The 25,554-nt window shown below is 29.9% G+C and overlaps 2 protein-coding genes and 1 long non-coding RNA gene across 3 annotated transcripts; 2 read left to right on the top strand and 1 right to left on the bottom strand.

Moving 5' to 3' along the window:
- Nucleotides 1-594: 594 nt before the first annotated feature.
- LOC131645759 (inositol transporter 1-like) lies at nucleotides 595-2,742 on the top strand. Its single transcript, XM_058915972.1, has 4 exons — nucleotides 595-825; nucleotides 928-1,442; nucleotides 1,514-1,699; nucleotides 1,809-2,742. Exons 1-4 carry the CDS (start codon nucleotides 684-686, stop codon nucleotides 2,472-2,474), a joined length of 1,509 nt encoding a protein of 502 aa, XP_058771955.1. The 5' UTR covers nucleotides 595-683; the 3' UTR covers nucleotides 2,475-2,742.
- A 5,492-nt stretch (nucleotides 2,743-8,234) lies between these two features.
- Nucleotides 8,235-11,227, top strand: LOC131648467 (uncharacterized). The gene is made up of 7 exons (XM_058918220.1): nucleotides 8,235-8,452; nucleotides 8,710-8,818; nucleotides 8,886-8,901; nucleotides 8,967-9,036; nucleotides 9,685-9,763; nucleotides 10,447-10,636; nucleotides 10,799-11,227. The coding sequence occupies exons 1-7, from the start codon at nucleotides 8,235-8,237 to the stop codon at nucleotides 10,870-10,872; spliced, it is 756 nt and encodes a 251-aa protein (XP_058774203.1). The 3' UTR covers nucleotides 10,873-11,227.
- Nucleotides 11,228-15,786: 4,559 nt separating this feature from the next.
- LOC131645758 (uncharacterized) lies at nucleotides 15,787-18,111 on the bottom strand. Its single transcript, XR_009297185.1, has 3 exons — nucleotides 17,467-18,111; nucleotides 17,305-17,342; nucleotides 15,787-17,132 (listed from the first exon to the last, which is right to left on the bottom strand). It is a non-coding gene; the product is annotated as an uncharacterized LOC131645758 (long non-coding RNA).
- Nucleotides 18,112-25,554: the final 7,443 nt, after the last annotated feature.

Raw genomic sequence — 25,554 nt, 5'->3', positions numbered from 1 at the left:
ATAAGCAACAAGAAGAATTCAAAATAAAAACACTAGCTATTTTTCAGGACTATCTTGTATTAAATGGTTGTATAATTTTTGTAAAAACACTAGAAATAATCACAAAGACATTCAAAGAAGCTTAGATCCTATAAACCTAGGTCATAAATTTCAAGAAGACTATTTATCTCCATAGATTGAGGAGGGGAGGGACCGTTGTTGGATGGAACTTAAAACTCACAGTGGCTCCTGATCAATTAAAACATCAATTAAGAAACATTTAAGTAAAAAATATTTAAGAAACATCACTTAGATTACTTGTCATTACACAGCACTTAAATATTAGTACTGTATAATTTAATATGATACACTTAAGGGTGAATTCTTATCTACCCATCATAAAAAGTTGGGTAGACTTACCCTTAAAGTAAAATGCATTGAAAACAACCAAAAAATATGTTATTTAATAATAAATTAAATAGGATGAAATTAAATGTTACAACGTGATTGGTGGAATGTACACTTAAATATTATCCACATTAGTTGTTGTCGCATTTACTCCAACCTACGCAAGCCTTGCATAAAGTCTTCAACCACTTTAGTTGAGACTGAGATTGAGCTATCCATCAGGTAGGGACTCAACTTTTGTGCCCTCATTGCTATTATTGTTTAATTATTAGACAATGAGTTGTTAGTTACTTGCCATGACTATACCGACAATTCCAGGAAGCTCTAGCTATTTGGACATACACCCTGAAAGAAAAATTTCTATGTTCAAGAACCCTTACATTCTAGGACTCACTTATGTAGCTAGCATTGGTGGATTGCTTTTCGGCTATGACACTGGTACAATCTACAAACGTTTTTTTCTCTCTTTTTTATCTATCTATAAATCATGAATTGAATTGAATATGCTTTAACTAAACTTTCAACTCCGCCACCAATTAGGTGTTATATCAGGAGCTCTTCTTTATATTAAAGATGATTTTCCCGCCGTCGGACAAAGTCATTTTCTTCAGGAAACAATTGTCAGCATGGCAGTGGCTGGTGCAATTCTCGGAGCAGGAATAGGAGGTTGGATTAACGATCGTTTCGGAAGAAAAAAGGCAACCATCATTGCAGATGTTTTCTTCCTTCTTGGAGCAATTGTCATGGCTGCTGCACCAGATCCTTATGTTCTCATAACTGGCCGTGTTTTCGTTGGTTTTGGTGTTGGTGTTGCTTCAGTTACTGCTCCTGTTTATATTGCAGAATTATCACCATCAGAAATAAGAGGAGCACTAGTTGCCACAAATGTGCTTATGATAACCGGTGGAGTGTTTGTTTCTTATCTCGTAAATCTTGGTTTTGCACATGTCCCCGGGACATGGCGATGGATGCTGGGAGTTTCGGGTGTGCCAGCAGTAGTTCAGTTTTTTCTCATGCTCTTGTTGCCAGAATCTCCCAGATGGCTCTACATAAATGTAATAGAGTTTTGATATTTTTTACCTTAAAAATTCAGTGCTTTAATATAATTATTTTCCTTGATGTACAGAGAAGGGAAAATGACGCCGTTATTGTGCTTGGTAAGATATATGGCTTTGATCGTTTAGAGGATGAAGTTGCTTTGCTTACAACTCAGTCTGAGCAAGACCGACGAAAAAGAGATGATGTCAGATTCTGGCATGTTTTTAAATCAAAAGAGATCAGACTTGCATTCCTTGCTGGTGCTGGACTACAGGTAAAAGTTAATTTAGAGATACTATTGATGCAAAATATTAGTTAGTTTCAAAAAAAATTGAAAGAAAATGATTTGGTTTGTTATAGCATCTACCATATTGGTTGAACAGGCTTTTCAGCAATTTATAGGTATAAACACAGTGATGTACTACAGTCCAACAATTGTTCAAATGGCTGGCTTTCACTCCAATGAGTTGGCTCTTCAGCTCTCTCTCATAGTTGCCGGCTTGAATGCTGCCGGAACCGTTCTTGGCATTTACCTTATTGATCATGCAGGCCGGAAAAAATTGGCGTTATATAGCTTAGGAGGAATAATCGCATCGCTGATAATCTTATCGGTCTCGTTTTTTAACCAATCTTCTGCCACTACTACAACAAATCAAAGTGACTTCTATGGATGGCTTGCAGTTGCCGGTTTGGCCTTATATATGGCTTTCTTCTCGCCGGGGATGGGGCCGGTGCCGTGGACAGTGAACTCTGAAATATATCCACAAGAGTACCGAGGAATGTGTGGAGGCATGTCAGCTACTGTGAATTGGGTTTCGAATTTGATTGTGGTGCAGTCATTTCTATCTATTGCAGATGCTGCCGGGACCGGTCCTACTTTCTTGCTTCTTGCTATAATAGCTGTGGTTGCATTTTTGTTTGTGGTTTTCTTTGTTCCAGAAACCAAAGGATTGACATTTGATGAAGTGGAACTGTTGTGGAGGGAGAGAGCTTGGGGTAAAAATCTTGACACTAAAACCCTTCTTGAGCATGGAAGTCAATCCTCTTAGAAGTTGCAGTGATTTAAATATGTTGTTATTATATGAATAAAACTCGGATAATAAAGGTGGAGTTCTTGCTAATATGCTATGAGGCAAACCTATGCAAGTGCTTTTCTGGGGGCACTGATTGCTTCTAGTAATTACATATTGAGGCTAGTAAGAGTGACATTCAAAAAGAATTGTGTTTATATTTTATTGCATTTTTATCATTTAAAAAAATCCAAAAATATATTAAAAAAGAATTGATTTAGTCTTTTAATTTTGACTCATCATTGAATATACCATCACTAAGATATTCTTTTTAAATTTATAAAAATCTAAAAAATTATCATTTTATTTTAAGTATAAACCAAACACATAACATTAACACTTTTATTTACAAATTAAAATAATATATAAAGAACTAAAATACAAAAACGTTACAACATTGCATCTTCTTCTTTAAGCTTAACACAAATGTTTGTTTTTGTTTTTGTTTTTTTCCCTCGTTTATATTTATATTTATATGTTTCAACCCACTGCATCAGTACTCGTCAACACCGCATTACTGCTTCACACTTCAATACTGAAAGCTGCTTTTGTAATGTACCTCTCATCACCATCCTTACATCTAGAAATTTCCCATCTTCTTAACACTTTAACCCTAATATATATATATATATATATATATATATATATATATATATATATATATATATATATATATATATATATATATATATATATATATATATATATATATATATATATATATATATATATATATATATATATGAGAACGTCATAATGGTAAAAGGAGATTTTTGGAGATGGCGGAAATGAAAATTAATAAAAAAAGAGAAGAGCATCGACAATCACAATGGCTAGATTTAAAAATGTCGTAGGCAAATGTCGGTTCTCTTATGTTTCTTGGAAGACACCATATCACGCCTTTGCACCCCATCATCATTGACAATGTTGATTATGGTCAAGGGATGAGAAGGCGGGATAAGAAGAAAACCTCATTTTTATTTCTTGTATTTTCTTTATTATATTCCCTTCAAATATATTTAATGCAAAAGAAGAGAAAGTATAAATATCAATGCAAATAAAGAGCATATATGATCGAACTATATGTTCCACTTACTAAACATGGAGAAAGTTTGATCATGCGTTTATGCGACAAGGGGGTCCATTATTTGTGAGAGAATGTGTAATCTTGAATAAGGTTGAAGTAATTTGCATGGAAAACGTTAAATCTTTTGTAATAAAACACACACTCTCTCAATGTTTTCTGATGGCCCCTAGACCAACATCTGAGAAAATGAGATTGTCAAGGAGAGATGACCATGCATATGGTCTTGTGGATCGTTGTCATAAGTCTGACAACTTCATAACGCCTTTTAAAATCAACGGTGTGGAGATGCATTAGTTTAAAGATCTTGATGATTGGAACGAACGAAACCAAATATTGACAACCCCCAACAAATTTCCACCAAGGATAAAAAACATTACTGAAAACAGTAAGATGGGCTTGTATCTTAAGACACAAACAGATGGTGAAAGCTCGTAATGTAAGTCCAATAAGGAAAATATGCTTGGAAGGGAGCAAAATATATGATCTTTAAGAGTTGACAATTGAACGCAGTGAAGGGAATATGGAATCCATATGAATGTGACATCATACACTAGGAAATAACAAGTGTAATAATGATCTCATATGCGGTCCACAAGGGTGGGCATATCGACTACCCTTTTAGAAGTGTTCACCTAATAAGGATAAAGGGTAAGGGAATACGACCCCAATGGTTCATAATAAATTGAGGATGACTTGAGGTACACGAGATCTGCCTGATTCCCAAGGCACTCTATCTCATGGATAACTATAAGTCCTTCTAGAGGATATCAAAAGACATTAGCCATATTAACTTGTCCACAAGAAATAATAAATTCTAGAAAGATAAGACAAAATACCTAATCCTACCACTCTTTTTCTCAAAGTAGTATTGACAGGAAGATTTGTTCCAGCACATACTTCATTAGCATATTCTTTTGAATAAAGAACCACAAGGTGGGAGGAGGAGAGATGAGAGGAAACACCAAATGCATCACTACAAGAGAGGTTTCATTCCATTTACAATAGCAACATAATCCTCAAAAATAGAGACAAGACACCAACATTCTCCATGGTGCAATCAACACGGTTCAATTTCTTCGAAAAACATTAAATGTGTCAGAGTGTTTGTATATACCTACCCACCGTCTGACTGAAGCAGAAAAGAATACTAAAACTCACTGGGAGATTTCTTTTCACATTTGACACATAAATCTAGCGATGAAAAAACGGCTCCGACTCGGCAGACATGTCCGTTTTGTTGTACTTTTTCGCGGGGCGGATCAAGGTTGAGAAATTCTTGCATGGAAACGACCTTAAATCCATATTCTTTAGAACAACCAATAAAAAGAGAGAAAATTTTTATTTTATTTTAATTTTAATTTTTTTAAAATTAGATTTATCGGGTGGTTGTGATTATGAAGGAAAGAAAAAAATTTGTATTTATTTTTTAATTAATTAAAATTATGTGATTAGTTGTGTAAAAGAATTTATTATGTATGTGTCTATTTAAAAATTTTCCATCAAGGTTTTAGCTCGCACGCTTTAAATATATGTGCCCCGCTCCGTCCCATTTGTCTGCAGATGCGAGCTTTTACGTATAATTTTGCAATTTTTAGACTTAAAAGACTCCATGCTCACGGACCATCTCGCCTCACACTAACTTTTTATGGGACGGAATAATTATTTAAACATACATCTCCAAACATGTTTATCTTACTCCATCTTATTTTTTGCGAGTTTTTACCGCACATTTAAATTTAGCAGACATACCTATTTGTTAACCTTATATAAATCTTTAAAAAAAAAAAACTCTGGATCAAGAGAGGACATTAAACTTTATAGAATTTTTTAAATAAATGATTAAATAGCCTTACTCAAATTCAAGACCTATACTATATTTAGATTGAAGTTTCCACAATTAAGCTCACGTTCTAATGCCTTGTTTTGTGAGAAGATACAAAACAGACCTTCAACCCAGGGGCGGAGCCAAGGCCCAGCTAGCCCGGGCAAGTGCCCGGGCTCAACTCCTATTTTCTTTGTACTCCCCCCAATTTAATAGTGGATTTTTAGACAAAATCAAGGGTAAAATTAGGCGCAAAATTAGTAAAAATAAGGTGTGAAAATTAAAACAAATGAATATTCTATAGTGTAAAGTTTTTGCCCAGGCTACATAAAATTCCTGGCTACATAAAATTCCTGGCTCCGCCACTGCTTCAACCTAACCTTCCATTCGATGAGGTGCAACTACGCAAGCAAACAAACAAACTTGTGGACATCAAATTATTGTGCGTTCATCATTAATATATTAACTGAATATTACCGTGATTTCGTTAATAAAAGGCTGAGTCGCTTTTTCTTTGGTTTTAAAAGACAAACATAAAGTGTATTATTGAGTGATTTGGACAGCCACGTGAGTTGTTGGCTAGTTCTTGTCCTATTATTGATTATTATCACCAATAATTTACTTCCACATTCACCATCCATCTCTATGCATGTCAAATTTAAACATCACATGCATGTCATAATAATAATAATAATAATAATAATAATAATAATAATAATAATAATAATAATAATAATAATAATAATAATAATAATAATAATAATAATAATAAAACTTTAATTGACAGTTACATTTTAAGTTTATAATTTATAACTCATAAAATTTTATGTTTCAGAGTTTAATTGATGTGTCACTATAAAAAATTTACACTAGTACATTATAACCATTCAAATTCAAATGTATTATTTTAAAAAATAAATACTTTAAACTGTGATTATAGATCTATTGCATGTGATTTTTGTAGTACTGGTGATGACACTGAACCAAGGAAATATGTATGTCTTTTTAAGTTATGCATTCACTACTAGAAATACACGTATTACCTGCGGATTTTCCTGCGGAAAATATTCTGCAGGTATACCTGCGGATTTTCCTGGGAATTTTTAAATAAAATAAATTTTCCTACGGATCTAGCATTGGCAGAAAATTCCGCAGGTATACCTGCGGATTTTGCTGCGGTTTATATATTTCAAATAGAATAAGAAACTATAACAAAAAATCCTCAGGTAAATCCGCAGGAAAATTTCCTGGAAACTTTGCTGCGGGTATCTGTTATATTAAAACCAAACTATTATAAAATATTCCGCAGGTAATTCCGCAGGAAAGTTTCCTGCGGATTTTGCTGCCAATTTAACTATTTTTTTAAACTAATAGTAATTTTTGTCTAATTTTTTTATATAAAATTTTTATATTAAATAATGTTTTAATGTGAATTGTGTTATTTTTTATTTTTCATCTTAAGTTTTAAATTAAATAAAAGGTATAAAAATAAACTAAATATATTTTGGTTAATTATTTTTACGTCACCTATGTATCCTGCCAACTATATATATTAACGTGAATTAATGGTTTATTTGAATATTATATTATATAATATATTTTTAATAATGTATTTTACTTTAAGTAATAAATTAATTTTAAAAATTAAAATGAGTATATTAAATATGGTTGAATGATACTCATGTAAATTCTATTTTAAAAATAAATATTAGTTATGTAATATATACATTTTCATACAAAGTATTAAACAAGAAACACAAGTGGTTAAAGCTTTCCTACTACCCAAAAGGTCATCACTACTACCAAATAATCAACCACTAAAACATTATATTTTAAATTTATTAATTTCTCTTCTAACATCATTTTTTCTCTATTAATATCATTTCTATATTTTAAATTAATCTCTTATATCAAATATACATTTTATGTTATAGAGATTATATTTGTTCTATTGTTAATTATTATAAAGTTTTAATTTTAGAAATCCTACTCTAATAAGAATAATGTGTTATAAATTATAAATTATATTTGAACTCTTGTAAAAATATTAAAATTTATACTTTGGTTGAAAACTAATATTTGATCTTATTATTGTTACAAATAAAAAATTATTGACATAGAGAATAGAGAGAGAAAAACCTAATCATGTTCATTCTGAAACTTTATTCATCTCTTCTCACTGTCGTGCGCTGAATCTCCTTCTATCCACCATCGCGATTCCTCTATGTTGAATACTCCTGCATCTTCGTGTATCATCACCGTTAAGCTAAGCGCTTCTACAACGTCGTGAATCCTCATTGTTGCCGATGTCACATCCATTTCGAGCATCTCATGATTCTAGGGTTGTTTAACTTTCTATTGCGTGTTTTGTTACTCAGATTAAAGTGTAAATATTTATTCTTCTCCCCTACTTCACTCCATTTTAACCCTGGGTTGTTTGTTTCTGACAGTTTAGAATTGCGGAATCGCTAGAGCATCGGTCACGTTTGGAGTTGAGAAAGTCATCACCCATACCACCACGACTAGTCTTCTTTGCAACAATCTGAACACTCGGTAACTGATTTTAAGTTAGATTGATTATAATCTTAGCTGATTTTTGTAAACAAGGTGTTTGTTGAAATGTCATAATGATTTTATTAGGTTAATTTTGAGTATAACTCGTAAACAAGGTGTTTGTTGAAATGCCACAAATGTAGAATTATTCTGAAATTCTGTTTTGTAAGATCGATGCACATCATTGCTCTTATGTAACTTAGCATATGTTGACCCCCAGTACCAAGAGATTTATTGTTTCTTTTTTTCAAAGGTAAAACTTGTAGGTGTTCCGGAAATGAGCTATACATCTGATGATCAGCCGAACCCCTATGGTGAAATTTGTATCAGGGGTCCCATTATTTGGAAAAGAGAGATTTTTGGTAAAGTTTGTAAAGTTGGGGTTATAACAGGACATGAAGGGCCTGTGAATTATTTGCAAGCTTCATCATCCAATAGACTTGGTGGTGGCTTTTTGTTGTATAGTGCAGTACCGCCAATCCCGCACTCGCTCAGGTATATGTATCTATAAATCCAATTTCGTTACTCTTGTACTTCAATTTTGATACTAGGTAAAATTTGGATATCTAGCTACAAATCAAATTGAATTGAGATTCAATCTACTATGAAGCACATGATAATTTAAAGTTAATAGAGGTCTGAATGTGGATTAGCTTGTAAAAGCTTCTTAATTGAATACTTATAGGTTTAACACTTATTAAATAAGTGCTTATGTATAAGCTATTTCTATAGTCAAATAAAATGTGGTCAAGCTGTTATATAAGCTATAAGTTGTTTGATAAAATGTTTATACCAGCTGGTTCAGGTTTTGCTTCTATTGTTATTGGAAGCTTTGCTAGGAACTTAGTTATTGATAAAATGGTTTTTATTGCTTTAAGATGATTGTGTTGTTGTTATTGATGATCTCGTACAGTTAACTATTACGCAGGCCTTCACTCAGTTCAGTATTGCGTTCGACATCAACGATGTCATTCTCCTTGACAACACTCATGTTGGTTGCCTCTGACAGCATTAAGATATAGTATTCAGTACACCTGTTGGTGGCCATTCTTGCACTGGACGAAGAGTCAGTTGGGAAGGTAGGAGAAGACACAACTGGAAGTCCTGCAAAATTTCTAGACAATTACGGCTTTTTTGAATATTGATGTGAGATCTTCTAATTGGAGTACGTTTGTTGAAATTCTAATTTGAATATTTTTCTTTTATGGAAGTTATTTCTAATCATAGGTGCTCAAATACTTGCCCAGCAACAAGCGATTTATTTTCATTTGTATTGTCACTATCATTTCTATCCCTATTACTTTTCCTACTAGTTAAACAATGTCTTTGATTCTGCAGGAATCTAGAAAACAACTAACTACAAGGTCTACTTCAACAGTCTTTGAACAAAGATAATATAGAAATATTCTTAAAAAGTAGTTGATTCCTCCGAATTAAAACTGAATTAATATTTCTCCTTTTCAGAATATATGTTTGCACAAAACTTTCTCACTATTTTACATATTTATGATTGAATAGAATGTTGGTTTTCTTAAAGTTGTGACTCACCTTTCATCCTTTTAAAGTAAATTATACATATTACCTATTTATGTTTGTGATGTGGTAATGTTGTAGTTTGCATGATCAGAGATTCTTCCTTTTATCATCTAGCATTGCCTTATTTTCTTTACATCATTGAACTTTTCAATGCCTTGTGTGTATATGGTATTTATGTTAATTTTTCTCAGGCTGCAGAGAGGCTTATTTCAAGCAAAGGGGAACTCAAAACACAGCTTGAGAATTTTCGCAGGGATCCTAACATATCAAGTGAGGCCCTCATTTAGTTGTTATTTTAATTCTATACCCGTGTTTCATGACAGAACTTGCGAAAATAGCTTATTTACTTAATTGAAACTGTGATTCAGCTTTATCTTTTATTATAAAAATAGCTTATATGTAAGCAGTTGTATAATAAACACTTATAATGATGGGTTTGTGTGTGTTTGAGTTGGCTTATTTGAAGTTATGTACTTAAATAAGCACTTGTTACAACTGATTGATAGAAAAAACTAATGGAATTTGTCTTTTCAATTTTTATGGAAAAAAGTAAGTGTGCTGTGTTTTGCTCGTAAAAATGAAAAAAAGTAATTCTGGGTTGATGTTACTAATGAAAAAAACATATCAACTTTGTCTCTTATACTATAAAAGTTCATATTTGGATTCTATATGGTAACTGCATGACAATTTTTTTATCTTGATTGTCCGATGTCAAATTAATGGTGAAATTATTTAGAGAGGATTTGGTGAAGCTCTAATGTGAGTCTATAAATCTCAAATCAATGGTTGATATTAATTAACATGCGTAATTGAGTTGTCTTCTAATGCATTGAATCTGAATTCCTAAGAGTTTAAGATATAATATTTAAGGTGATTGAAATCCATTCCACTGTCATTTTTCATCTTTTTAGGATGAAAAAAACTAATATTGTGTCCATTCTTTTGTTGTTCAGGAAGTCTACACTTTAACTATTGGGTACCATGAACTAACAGGGTCAAAGATTTCTTTGAAAAAGCCGTTGTTAGTGCTCAAGAAAGTCAAGCATATGGATGGAGAAAATTGTAGTGATGTTGAGTTGCAGGTTGTTGGAATCATTAGACATAAGATTCTGTTCAAGACCAGACCAAAGGCCCTAATTTCTAGTAAGATCTGACTGTCCTTTAATCACATTATCCCTTGTTGTACCATGTTTTTCATTATCTAGATAACAGTTCAGAAGCAACATACTAAGACCCTCCTAAATATTAATCCTTCTTTTGGTGAAATTGGATACCAATTGCTAATATTATCCTTCTTTTTTCTAGAGCCACAGATAACATCTAGAGAAAAGCAAAAGACTATCATGTTAGGCTCTGCAAATTCAAACCAAGTTGTGTAATATTCACCGTCTGTCATTGAATGAACTCAAGTTGGACCAGAAGTCTAGAGAAGTACAAGGATACACACATCCCTCTTTTCTACACTGCACGTAAAAATTTGACAATCTTCATGTGTCATTCTCATATGTATTTGTAATTTAGAATCTTGGCAATCATATGTGGAGCACAATTGATGGCGAAAGTGGCTGTAATATATGATTAAAGGGTGTTTGGAGTGTCATTAATCATTATCTTAATATATATTTTGGTGTAAATGTGCAACTAATGCATATTAAACTAAAGCTTGTCCGAACTTCTAATTGTGTAGAGGATTGAAATATGAATATAATACAGAAGATATCTTTGGGTTTATAACGTGTGATTATTTATTGTAATAGATGTAGAACTTTGCTTTGTTAACTAAAGCAATTCTACGTGGGTTTATTTTTCTATGGATTTCATTATGCCAATTCGTTACTTCCCTGTTACTAATCTTAATATGAAATTATTGCAGATAGCAATTGTAGTTATTTTATATTATAGTTATTTAAATATATATAATGGTTCAAAAGTTTATTAAAATAAAAAAATTATTTAATTTGAGAAAGAAATTTTCTGCAGATTTACCTGCGGATATACATTTACTGCAGATTTACCTGCGGAATTAGCTGTGGATTTACCTGCGGATTTATCTGCGAACTGTTTCCTGCGGATTTAGCTGCGGAAATATCTGCGGAATTACCCGCGAAAGATATTATCCACGAAGGTTTTAGCTGGGGACATAAAACCGCAGGAAACACATTTCCTGCGGAAATTTAGCAAAAATCCGCAGGTAATTCCGCAAGAAGTACATGTATTTCTAGTAGTGATTTACCACAAGAGAAATAATATATGGACATTTAATGTGATTTGTGTGTACATAATCATAGGTTGTGTCACTAGTTAGTTGGTCATTTAATTATTTAATTGCATGTCATGTGAATTTGAAAAAGAAAAGATCCAAATATTTCTCAAATATTAAGCAAGTATACAATGTTCACAATGGAAACGACAAAGCGATAAGAGGTCCAAGATCTGAAATGCAAAAATTATAATCATTAAATGTGTGAGGAAGAAAAAAATGTTTGAGATATATGTTCACTCATCCCGATTTCATCAAGTTGTTGAACACATTTTTTTGTTGATAATTGATTCAACATATAAGACCAACATAGTGTGTATAAATTTAACAAGATATCAGAGTGCATATAATAGAGTGTATAACAGAGTGTGTATCATATGAAATGAGTCATCTTATAGCAAACATAGATAAGAGAGTGTGTATCGATATGACAAGATATGGTTTCTCAAAAACAATTTTCCACTTTGAAGTGGCCCACCTCAAAATACAATAGAGTTTATGTATATTGGATGGATGTCAAAATTACAATATTTTGTTCAAGTTTATTTAAAACAAGTATATTCTATACCTCGAACATCTTGTTGGCGAAAATAATATTTTCTTAAGCCTCTGCTTTGAACCACTTGGTGAAGTAATCAACTGCCACAATTAGAAATTTAATTTGGCCTGGTGCTAGGATAAAAGGGTCGAGGATGTCCATACCCCATTGCTAAAAAGGCCAAGGTGACGTCAACATATGCAACTCGGATGGTGGATGTCCCAGTGCTTATAGATCGGCCACATTTCTTCACATACTCGTAGTATTCAACTCTAAGGACTTTTTTCAAGGCCTAGGCCTCGAGATTTTTACAGATTATCCCTTTGTGTACTTCAGCGATGGTTCACGTGGGTTCCTCCCGTTCAAGTAATTTCAACAAGGGATTGATAAGCCTCTTATATATAAGACCCTTCTATTACATAGTACGACTTGGTTCTTCTCTTCATTGGAGAAGCCTCAACTGATTAGAGGGGAGTGCTCATTACTCAATAAACTTTATAAAGGGTGATATCCATGAATGTTTTGAGACGTCTTCTATGGTAATTATCGATATTCCTAGAATTTTAATGCTTGGGTCCCTCAGCCTCTCCTGGATGAAGGAATGATTCACTCTAAAAATGTGGTGCTAGCAAGTTTGACATGCCTATAACAAATGTAATCAGGATATATTTTAGATGTGTTTTAATGTATATCTAACATTACTTGTATAAACATTGAAATTAAGGTTTTAATGTGTTTGTATGCATGTCATGAAATAAGTACTATCAATTGGTTTGGAGGAAATCATGGTGAATTCAGACTTCAATTCAGAGAAACCTATGGAATATGTTTGCTTGTGTCTATTTCATACATGATAAAAAAAGGTGGTGAATCTGTATTTCAATCTTCGGGGACACCTCTTGGACATGCCTGCTTTTGTCTCCTTCTTACATGATAAAAAGGGTATGGGTTGGATTTTAATTTCTAGAGACACATATGAGACATGCTTACTTATATCTTCTTCATACATGTTAAAAAGGGGGGGTTGAATTCATATTTCAATCTCCAAACTAACTTCTGAGACATGATTGCATTTGTATGGTCCATAATCTAAAACTTATATAAATATACCTAATATGTTGTTAACAAAACAATTTAAAATGAATTATCTATATGTAAATGTATAAGGTAAATTTGGAGTTCAATATTTGGGCAAATTGAATTGTATTTTATGTATATGTATATGTGATATCATTTGATAAATCTAAAATTTATAATCTAAACATATATTTTTTACTTGTATTTGACGCAGTTTTAAGATTAAGTTTGTAGATTTTTGGTGCATTCAATTTTCAAACTCCAAACAATTCTAAGAGGTATTTTCAAATCTTTACTAAAATAGATGAGTAATGGTAAAGGTGTCATGACCAATTTCTAACAACTAAATATATTTGATTCTGTATTAAAAATAACCTACAAAGATCATTATTTTCACATGTTCCACATTTTATGGTATCTAGCTGAGTTTTAGTGGAACTCTTATCTAACTATTTCTCTTTCCTGATCCTAATCTTATGCATCATGCATTCATCCTGTTTGCGAAAATATTTTGTACAAAATAATAAAATTAATAATTGTCAACATTGTAATTTATTTAATTTAATTTGACAATTTAATTTGCATTCATCTTATATATATGGGTTGGGTGCAGAAATTTTGTCGTTACCATAAAAACTAACAAAATTGTCTTTGGCAATTGAATTATCATAGAAACCCACATGTTACTCCATTACCAATGAGACAAGACAAATACCATAGATTTAGTTCCCCTGTTTTGAACAAGACCCAAATGTTTCAATGTTTCATTTTCCACCCTCTTATATTTTCTTTTACAACTAGTAACAAACCCGTGCGTTCGCACGGGTTCTGGTACGGGACGCGCATTTGTTTCATATATATATTTTTTAATAAAACAAATATTTGGTTATCCATAATAATTAAAAGTATAATTAATAAAAGAATATTTTGATGAGTAACTTCATGTCCGATTAATAATCAATATTTGATCAATAACTTCATGTCCTTATATTTTTTTTATATTAAATGTACATTTTTTAATATAATTTTTTTAATTAAAATTAATAATCATTATTTGGAAAATAAATAATCAACATTAAGTAACTTCATGTCCCGTTAAAAAAATATTTTCAATAGTAACTTCATGTCCCATTAATACTCAATATTTTGATCAATAACTTCATGTCCCGTTTCAGATGTACTTTTTTTTGAATATTAGATGTACATTTTTTTAATATAATTTTTTTTTAATTAAAATTAATAATCATTATTTGGGAAATAAATAATCAACATTAAGTAACTTCATGTCCCGTTGAAAAAGATATTTTGATCAATAACTTCATGTCCCGTTAATAATCAATATTTTGATCAATAACTTCATCCCGTTAATAATCAATATTTTGATTAATAACTTCATGTCCCGTTAATAATCAATATTTTGATCAATAACTTCATATCCCGTTTCAGATGTACATTGTTTTTTAATATTAGATGTACATTTTTTTAATATAAAATTTTATTTTTATTTATAACATTCTAATTATAGCATGCTTTTTTACTCTTTTTTACTTCGCAAAGACTTTTGTGCTTCAATTTTACGTGTATTCTCTCCATTGTCATCAATCCCGCCAGACTGCAACACTGTGATTTGCGTCATTCGCGTCACGTTATAACCTTTATTTTATGGAATTATAATATAATTATTTTACCGATAATTGAAAACTGCAACAATGTGATTCGTGTTATTCGCGTTACATTTAAAATAATTGAAGAGTAAAATGAGATCATTTAATTAGAACAATGAAGTTATTGTATTAAGTAGGAAAATTGAATTTTAATAAGTCTGTTAAAATTATAACATAGATATAAAGATTTCATAGGTATCATTGAAATTATAATTTTAATTAAAAATTATAATTACAAAATAATTACAAAATATTATTGATTGTGATGTTTTTGGATTTGTGTGTTGATATTGTTGAAAATCTTAGTAATTTTTTAAATAATTTTTATTTTATTTTAAGGACTTTAAATTTTGATACATTCATGATATTTTAATCTCACAAACATAAAAAATATTATTCTTTATTCTTTATATATTAAATAGTAATAATAATTAATTATTTTTTATTTTTTATTTTCAAACACTTTTTGAAAATGATCGATAATTTCAATTTTTAAAATTCAAAACAACTTTAAATTATTTTTCTTTTTTTAAAAAAGTTAATCGGTTATACATATATTTGAAATGAATTTTAAAAAAATTCAATAGATATTAAATGCAAATTAATTGTTATTTATGTTGATCTCTTTATTTTGTATTTATTTCTAAAATCTCTCTTTCTTTTAAATTTGGAAAAAATATATTTAAAATAATAAATTTATTTCTTAAGTTATAAATAATTAGTATTGTTTAAATATCATTATTTTGGTGTTGGTTTGTTTTGTCTCATAAAAATAAAAATAAAAATGGTGGTATATTAAAATTTAAAAGAATAAGAGATTCAAAAATTGTTAACAATTAATTTTTTTTACAATATATTGAACGATATATATTAAAATATTAAAATATTGAAAAATATGATAATTAATATGAAAAGTGTAAGTTATTATAATATATATTGTTTCCATTTCATTTTAGTTGTTTTTTTAAATAGTTGTCAATTCTAGAGTGTTTTTACAGTAGTATCAATTACAGAATTTAATAAAGTAATTATTAAAAAAATATTGTAACTATAAGTGAATGATATTTAAAATAATAGACAATAAATTTTGAAAAGAGTAATAAATTTTTTTAATAGTGTAATAATGATTATATGGTATAAACAACACCAAATATTAGTAACATAAATTTAAAATTTAGTTTCTCTTAATTTTGTTTTATTATTTTCTATTTTCATTTAATGTTAATTTTTTAAAATTGATATTAAATCTATTTATTGGTTTCTCAATTATGACCAATTGTAAATTACAAAAAAGGTTGAGGGGATGAATGTTAATTTTTTTAAAAAGGTTTGATGTGTTGCAAGTGGACAGTTAATTTATATTTATTTTGTTGACTATTTGATAAAAAATATGCCTATCAACATGATGTGTATCAGACTATCTGTTTTGGTTGATAAAAAATATGGTTAAAGAGCAGTCAGAGTGCAACATGCAAAGGCAAGCAGTGGACATGCTTGTACCAAAAAACTAAGGCTTGATCATACGTATAAAGCACCCAATGTACTATTGTAAACAATACATATCTACTGTCAATTATTATAGAGCACCCAATGTAATTAATGTTTGACAGAGTAGCTATACAAAAGTTCTCCTACTAAAACTTAAAATTATTCTGTTAATAAAAAAACTGCACAAAAAAATATATAACAAAAAAATGATAATGAAGAACATGATCTTTAAACTGAAAAAGGAAATTATCTTAAAAATTAGAATGAATTTAATTAGTAATCAATTAGATGCACTAAGCAACCTTAACCAAAAGCAGAAGAGAATCAATATACCTCAATTTATTTAATACATTATGTCAGCAAATGAGAGAATCAACAATAATCTTACAACCAAAATAGAAAAATAATGGAGAATATAAAAAGTGAATATAAAAAAGTATGGGAGGTACCTGCATTTATCTGTTGTTCCCTTAAAAAAAAAAAATCATGAAAAATTAATTTATTCTCCTTGTAGATACAAAATTGATATAAAACAAAATAAATAAAAAGGAAAGAGATACATATACCTGCATCCTCTTCTTGTTAGATCAGTTCATATTCCCTTTGATCATTCTGTGTAAATTCATAAACAAAAATCAATTTCACTGTAATTAAGAAACAAAGCAGAGAAAAACAGATGTATGATTATGCAAGAAATAAATATAGAAATTTGATTATTTGATAACATGAAACTAAAATATTTGTACATATCTAAAAATGAAAGTAAAACATAAAATCACCAGACCTTGAACATAGATATCTCATCCACAAACTTTTATAGATCTGAAGAAGAAAATGGAAACGAAACAAAATTATGAGTTTCAAATTATGAAACCCTTATGAGAAACATAAAAAAAAAAATTAAAATGAAATTAACAAAGAAATCAAATAAAAGATGGAGATTTACCAAATTTCATAAAGGCTCATTCATCAAACTTCTCTGGATTACAAAGTTCCGTCTATAATATTTTTACAGCTCTAAAAATAAAAATAAATCATAAAATCATCCGAACTTGAAGATAAGATACCTTTGATCTACTATTAGCTCCAAATCTAAAATCTCATATACAATCTTCTACAGATCTGAAGAAGAAAATATAAGAGAAAAAATAGTAGCTTTAATCAATAAAGTTATAACAAATTCAACACACAAAAATATTAACAGGTTTAAAAAAATGAGAGAGATTTTGAAAGAGTTGAATGTTGGTATAGTTTTAAGAAAGATATTTAAGAGAGAAGTGGTTTGTATCGATTCAACCAAATCCATAGTTGCAAGCAAAGCTGATAGGTTCAATCTGCTGCAGACTTGATAGGATAGGATGGAAAAAAAAGTAACAAATGGTGTTGAGAAAAGCAACAGGAAAGAAAACTGAAAAGGCAAGCAAAAGGTTGAGTAAGGGAAAGGAAAGAAAATAAAAAGATTATCTGAGTGTAGAGTTAGTGAAAGGAAAAAATTGAAAAAAGAGGATGTCCACGTGGACAGCCTAATTGAAGAGAATTTGAAAAAAAGGGTATAAATGGTATTTCAAGAACATCTATCTTTCTTATATGATAGATACTTCTCTTATCCCAATAACAAATATAAATCTAGTTGCCTACTTCCACAGATTTTAAATATAGAAAGAAGTCTATTATTTTTATTAATTAAATAATTAATATATTTAATCAATATTTAAGCCTAAATACACCACTTATTTAATAAATTTATTTAAGGAATATTTGTTTAAATTTAAGACCAAAAAGAATATTTAATAAAAAAATATATACATGAAATAATAATTAAAAAATTAAATAAAATTCACTTATAATTTATGCCCTCGTGTAATAATTATAAAATAAAACTCAAATTTAGGTCATCTTTATAAATAAAAGTTGATATATTTTAATTTTTGAATACTAATATTATTAATATGTTTTTTTTAATTTAAAAATATTGAATATGAATAATTAACTTAATAAAAATTAACAAATATATTTTAGTAAATTTTACACTTGTTCTTTATGAAATCATAGTCATTTAATTAGATGACTATGTCTTTAAAATTAATTTTTTAATTACTTATAATAAACATTTCAAATAAAAATATAAAATGATTTGATCAAACGTAAAATTAAAAAGTTACACCGGCATTACAAAAATATTGATCTTTCAAACTAATTATACAATAATTTGTCATCTTGTTATAGTTAATTATTTTAAATAAAATATAATATTAAATTAATTTATGTATGATATTACCCAACAAAATTTCAACAATAAATAACTTGTCTCCTCTTAATCCCCCTTACATTAATTTATCAAACCCCACCACAAAATTTATGGAATCCATTGACTGATCATTATTACCCCCACCCACGAATCCATTGCCCTATATTGTCTTTTCGTTAATATGTGACCAATTACACCACTACGTGTTGTGTTCCCTTACCTTTTATTTTTATTGTTGATAAATAAACACAGAATTATTTAAATACAAAATCTTATGTGTGGATTGGATGTATAAATTTAGGGGTGAGAATAGGCTAGGCTAGGCTAGGCTTTATAAGGCCTGGGTCTGGCCTACGATAAACTTACAAGGCTTGAGTCTGGCCTATGGCCTACTATACACTCGTTTTTTCAGCCTGACCTGGCCTTTTTAAAAGTCTGGCCTGGCCTGAAAGCCTATTTAAAAGCCTTTTTCTTATTAATGTTTTTAATTAATTCATATTACTTAAGAAGCCTTATAGGTCGAATATATATGAACATTTAGATCAACCTAGTTATCATTTTTTTCAAATATATATGCATATATAGACCAATCTATTTAACACTTTTTCTAATATATATGCATATATAGGCCAACCTATTTAGACTAATTTTAATATATATGAAAATATAGGCCGGCTTACAAGGCTTTATAGGCCTTTTTAATAGCCTAGGCCTGACCTATTTTATTAAATAGGCTTTTAAAAAAGCTCAAATCTGGCCTTTTTATCAAATAGACCTGGTCTGGCCTGGCCTTAAGTAGGCTAGACTATAGGCCCCTGTAGGCCAGCCTGACCTATTCCCACCCCTATGTATAATGATTTGATTTCATGTTTTAATGAATGAATCTCAAATTGCATCATTTGCGAAAGAGGTTAAAGGTAGTACACTGACAGTGTAAAAAAGTTTTACACTGTCATCCAATAGAAACAAATCGTTTTGCCATGTCATATAAATTTTTTAAAAATTAAAGTCTGATTTATCCTGATTCATGGTTGTGACTGGTTGACAGTGTAAAACTTTTTTACACTGTCAGTGCATCATCCATTTTCTCTTTGCGAAATTGAATTTTTGTTTTTTACAAACTGAATGTGATTTTATCGGAGTTAATAGATAGGAAGCTTTTCGAAATTGAACAAAACCGACTATCATTTTACTTTTTAAAGAAAATTAGTTTTTGTAATTAAGATAATTTTATAAATTTATGAAATCATTTATGCATTTTAATATAAATTTAGCAATCTGATATATTTTTCTTAATAGTTAAGTTGTAATTTTGAAATATATATATATATATATATATATATATATATATATAATTTTAAATATTATTTTAATATTTAAAAAAAGAATACTTAAACAATATTTATTTTGGAGATTATAGATTATTTGCGAATGTGGCTCGTTATGATAGGTTTGAGAAGTTTGATAGGAGAGACATGGAGAGGGGGCGGGAGAAAAAATGTCGAGACATGAGAAAAGAAAATATTTGAGGGAGAATGAAACAAGGGAGGCCAAATTTGGGAATGGTATGAAGAAGGAGTTGGAGAGGGTGAAGGAGGAAGCAGTTAGGAGCGAAGAGGAAAAGGAAAAACTCAGAGTGGTGACTGATGAAGGTGTGGTAAGTAAGTTGATAAAGGAAAGGGAGGAGAACCTGGTTCTTAGTATCAAGGAGAATAGTAAGAAGGTAAATTTGGTCGAAGATGGGAAGGGAGAGGTGGTTCCGGTTGATAGAAGTTATGAGGTTGTACATGAAGACATTTAATGAGCATGTAGTGGTATGGTGGCAAATATTCAAAATAGTGTTAGCGTTCTGATTATTTAACAATCTATCTCAGATGTTGGGTTTCATGATTTTATAGTAGCACCATTGGGAGGAAACAAAATCTTTTGTATTTTACGGGCAAGATGAAGGTGATGTCAGTTTTTAATAAAGCGGCTAATTTTTTCAATTATTTTGTGTATGATTATCATGATTGGTCGAAGGATAGTGACTTAGTTTGTAAAAGAGGGGTGTGAGTTCATTGTTAAGGTATATTGTTACATGCAAGGATTATGAAGTTTTTTGGGAACTTGCTTCAGTTAAAAGAATATTGTTAGAAATCAATGAATGCGCTATTAATAAATTGAAGTTGAATTATGCTGGTATTTTGGTCACTACAAAATTGGGGGGGGGGGATAAATGAGGTAGAGGATTTTCGGCTTGACTGGAAGAAATATCCTATTAGATTTATGGAGGATCTAGAGTTTGCCTTAGGAGATGACACATGTTTAATTGAGTATGGGGATAAAAATGAGTTTCAAGATACTGCACTGTGCTGCGAGTTTAAAGATGCACCCTTCTTTGATAATCTGGTGAATCAACTCCACGCTGAATGGTCAGCAGGTGCAAATAAAATGCGAAAGGGCAATGAGGAGCGGCCTTGGGAAGATTTTAAGTTAAAAACTTCATCTGGCCGGGATGGTCCTTGGAGTTATGAATTTATCCAAAACAAAGAAAAAGCGGAAGAAGTATGGTCTAAGGGTAATCAGCTTTGAACTATTCACAGTAAACATGAGAATGGAAGACGCCTACGTTAATCTGGTAATAGGAAATTTGTATCATTTGTTCTTAATCTGAAAAGAGTAACAATGTTATCAACTAAAGATATGTTTCATTTAATTTAATCTCTTAAGGTTAGAAAAAAAATTGTCTAGCAGTTCATCGAGGTATTCTTCTAATAAAAAGAAGGGGTTTCTTTGTCGGTGGATTCTAAAGTTTCATGCTCTAATGAGGATTGGAAAAGTTGGACGGTGGTTCATGCTAAACCTCGAGAGGTTGTTGATAATATAAGGTTCTTGCTAATAGGCTGAGACACGTGATTGGAAGTGTTATTTCTGAGTCTCACTCAGCTTTTGTTAAAGATAGGCAGATCCTGGACGACATTTTTATAGCTCATGAAACGGTGGACGATGCGCGTAATTTAGGGTTATTTTTGAAAAGGATCGTGATATGGTGGATTAGCGGTATTTGGATGATGTTATGTGTAAAATGAATTGTGCGACCCTGTGGCAAAAGTGGATATTAGGGTGTATTACTACGGTAACAACTTCTGTACTTGTGAACGAGAGTCCAACTGATGAGTTTAAAATAGAAAGAGGTCTTCGTCAAGGTGACCCACTTTCCCATTTCCCCTTTTTGATAGCAGTTGAAGGGTTACATGTTTTGATGAGTGGTATAGTGGAAAAAGAAATGTATACAGGGTATGGGGTAGGGGCGCAAAATGTTACTGTTTCTCATTTACAATTTGTTGATGATACACTATTAGCGGGGGCTAAAAATTGGCCAAATGTTTGAGCTTTGAAGGTGGTGTTGATTTTTTTTGAAGCTATTTAGGGATTAAAAGTTAACTTTCATAAAAGCATGTTGTTTGGGATCAACGTCTCAAAATCTTGGTAGCATGAGGCAGCGATGGTTATAAACTGTAAGCACAGTCAACTATCTTTTTTGTATTTGGGGCTGCATATTGGTGGAGATTCTAGAAAGCTTAATTTTTGGTATCCTCTTATTGATCGTTTCAAAAGAAGACTTTTTGGGTAAAAGAGTCTCTTTCTTTCTATGGGGGTCGTCTGATTCTTATTGAGCCTGTTGTGTCCTCCATTCTTGTCAACTTTCTTTCTTTCTTCAAGGCGTCCTCAAGTATCATATTTTCTCTTGAATTTATTTTTAATGCATTTTTTGGGGAGTGAGTGAGAAATTTTTCCTAGGATAAATAGAATACAATTTGTTTGAAACAGAAAGTCTTTGGTATAGGGTTTTGTGTGCTTAGTATGGTGAGAAAGGGGCGTTTATGTTTTGGGGGTAGTGGTGATTTTGTTTGGTGGAGGAATTTGAAAAACTTAAGGGACGGTGTCAGGTTGGTTGATGGAGGGTGATTGCTTAATAACATTGATAGGAGAATAGAAGATGGATCTTCTACTCTGTTTTGGAAAGATCCGTCGCTTGATGGTACATCTTTGAAAGTAAGATTTAGCAGGCTGTTTGATTTAGCTAAGAATAAAAGGGAAATAATTTCAAAAATGAATGAGTTGGGTAGGGGAGAACGATGAGGCGTAGAAGTGGCATATGAGGTTTCTTGATTAGGAGGAGGAATTGTCGGGGAGTGTATTGAGCATGTAACCTCGGTTATTTTGTAGTGGACGTAGAAGATCGCTCGGTTTGGATTTTACATCTCTCTTCTTGCTACTCAGTCATTAGTGCTTCTAAAAATTTGTCTGAAGTTCACGTCAACAATAATTAGGCTAACTCTCAATTTTTATAGTTGAAGACTGTGCCGCTTAAGGTATATATTTTTAGATGACGGTTGTTACAGAATCGTTGTTTGACTAAGTACGCTCTAGTTAGGAGGCGATTTTTGCCACGAACAATAAAAGATGCGTGGTGAGTTGTGGCGTGGACGAAGACAAAGATTATTTAATTGTAACATGTGATTTTTTCAGTAGGTTATGACATATTATTTTTAATTGATTAGGGTTTTCGACGACATCTCAAGGAACAATTTTTTATGCTAAATACACATAAAAGAAAAAACCTATAATAAAATTTAAGAATGACATTGACCACAAATAAATAATATTAGCCATAAATTCTCTGATCATTTTATTTTAATACTTTACTTACATTCTAAATTTCATTTTATGTTATTACTAACATCCATCTCCAAAACAGATTATCAATAATATAATGTATAAATATAATCTTATCTTAAAATTGTCTATTCAACTCATAAATAATTAAAATTATTTTTTCAATTTTAAAATTTGAATTTTTAAAATGATTAATATATGTTTTTAAGTTAACATGACTCAAAATTATATGATAAATAGAAGTCATGTTATGTTATGTCATGCAAAAGAAAAATCCTAAAATCTAACACCATTTAAATGAGATAACATAAATCTAGCTTTGGCCAAAAATCTTTGCAATTGCATGAATATTCAATTCATTAAAAATAGGAGGATCATGTACCCAAATATTTAGTCATCATATAAACAGAATTTTCTAATTAAATATGTGATTTAGAACTTCTAATTCAATATCTGAAATAAATAGATTTTATTGCATACAAATTACAAACCCCATTTATATTTTGTTTAATATTACATCTATAATAAAAATCAATTACAAATATTCTCCATACTAGTAAATTACCCGTGCTGCCGCACGGGTACATTTATTTGATATTATATATATAATTTATTTAAATATTTATAATATTAAATGATAAATATAATTTTATAAAAAATAATGATATTCATGCATTTGTATATATTAGAATAATTTTGTATGGTAGTTTTATACTCAAATGCATATTGAAAGCAATATTTATAAATAAAAAATTGCGTGAATTTAACTAATCGTGTCCCGTTACAAATTTATTTATTATGATATAGATTTTATTTAAATAAACATGTAGATATTTTATTGATAGTGACCCGTGAGAAAAATAAAAATTTTGACATTTGAAAATAAGAATTTTGTGTCTCAAATCTAAGCAATTGCTAATTAAAATAAAATATGTATTTTGCTGATATTTGAAAATAAGAATTTTGTGTCTCAAATAGAAATATTGACATTTGAAAATATTTTTTTTAATAATTATGAATAATTTTGACATTTGAAAATAATATTTTTAATAATTATGTTAATTCAATTTATTAATTTATTTATGTTTAAAAATAAAAAAGAAAAGAGAAAATTGAGAGAGAGAATTAAAATGAAAGTGAAAATATTGGAGGGAGAAAAGGAAAATGATAATTTGAGAAGTGAAAGATTGAGGGACATGTGTTGCATTTTGATTTGTTTGGAAGTTGAATAAAATGGTTGAATTATGAAAAGACAATTTAGTCTTTTTTGCTTTGTAAATTGTTAAAACAAAAAAGGTAATTTGAATAGAATGATGGACTTTTTTTAATAGTAGATTTTATGTCTATCCATTTTTTATAAATTAGTTTTATATTAGTTCTTAACTCTTCAGAACATATTATTTTAATTTTTTCATTTAATTAATGATGGAAAATTAAAATTAAAATTATTAAATTGATTATTAATTAATCAAAAAATAACAAACATAATGATAAATTTTAAAGAGTTAAACAAATAATATAATTTTTTTAGGTTAAAGAATCAAAATAAACTCTAAATTAACATTCTAAACCAAAAAAATATTAAACCTTTTATAAAAGAGCATATTTTGTTTTATGATTTAGTATGTTTTGGATCCTTATCTTAAAAATGATATTAGTTTTCAATTCTTCAAAATATATTATTTCAGTCATTTTTACTTAATTAATGATAACAAAACTCAAAAATTAATTGTTAAATTTTTTATTAAACAAAATAAACTAACCGTAATATATTTTGAAGAGTTAAAAATAAATCCGATAAAAAAATATTAAATTTTTTATTAAAGAGCATGTTGTATTTTATGAGTTAGCATCTTTGAAATAATTGAAGTTAATATTATAATCTTGCCTAAGATATGGAACCGAATCCGCAATAATTTAGTAGTAATTGATATTGATGCCAGAAATCAATCTACAGCTGTCAATGACAAATAATGAATTCAGTCCACATAAATTTTTTGAGAAATATAAAAACCACATATAACTATTAGCCACACAAACATACATGCATACATGACATGCATAAATAAGCATACATGACATACATGATGGTTGGTTGTATCGAATACATAAACTCACTCACTA

Source organism: Vicia villosa, linkage group LG2, assembly GCF_029867415.1.
Source record: "Vicia villosa cultivar HV-30 ecotype Madison, WI linkage group LG2, Vvil1.0, whole genome shotgun sequence".
Lineage (NCBI taxonomy): Eukaryota > Viridiplantae > Streptophyta > Magnoliopsida > Fabales > Fabaceae > Vicia > Vicia villosa.
Note: the sequence above shows the minus strand (reverse complement) of the source record. Positions and strands in the feature narration are given on the sequence as shown.

Bases quoted from the DNA above. Each gene is read 5' to 3' on its own strand.
- LOC131645759 (XM_058915972.1), top strand. From the start codon at position 684: ATGACTATACCGACAATTCCAGGAAGCTCTAGCTATTTGGACATACAC. The intron at 826-927 runs GTACAATCTACA...GCCACCAATTAG, and splicing joins GCTTTTCGGCTATGACACTG to GTGTTATATCAGGAGCTCTT. The intron at 1,700-1,808 runs GTAAAAGTTAAT...TTGGTTGAACAG, and splicing joins TTGCTGGTGCTGGACTACAG to GCTTTTCAGCAATTTATAGG.
- LOC131648467 (XM_058918220.1), top strand. From the start codon at position 8,235: ATGAGCTATACATCTGATGATCAGCCGAACCCCTATGGTGAAATTTGT. The intron at 9,037-9,684 runs GTAGGAGAAGAC...AATTTTTCTCAG, and splicing joins ACGAAGAGTCAGTTGGGAAG to GCTGCAGAGAGGCTTATTTC. The intron at 10,637-10,798 runs GTAAGATCTGAC...TCTTTTTTCTAG, and splicing joins ACCAAAGGCCCTAATTTCTA to AGCCACAGATAACATCTAGA.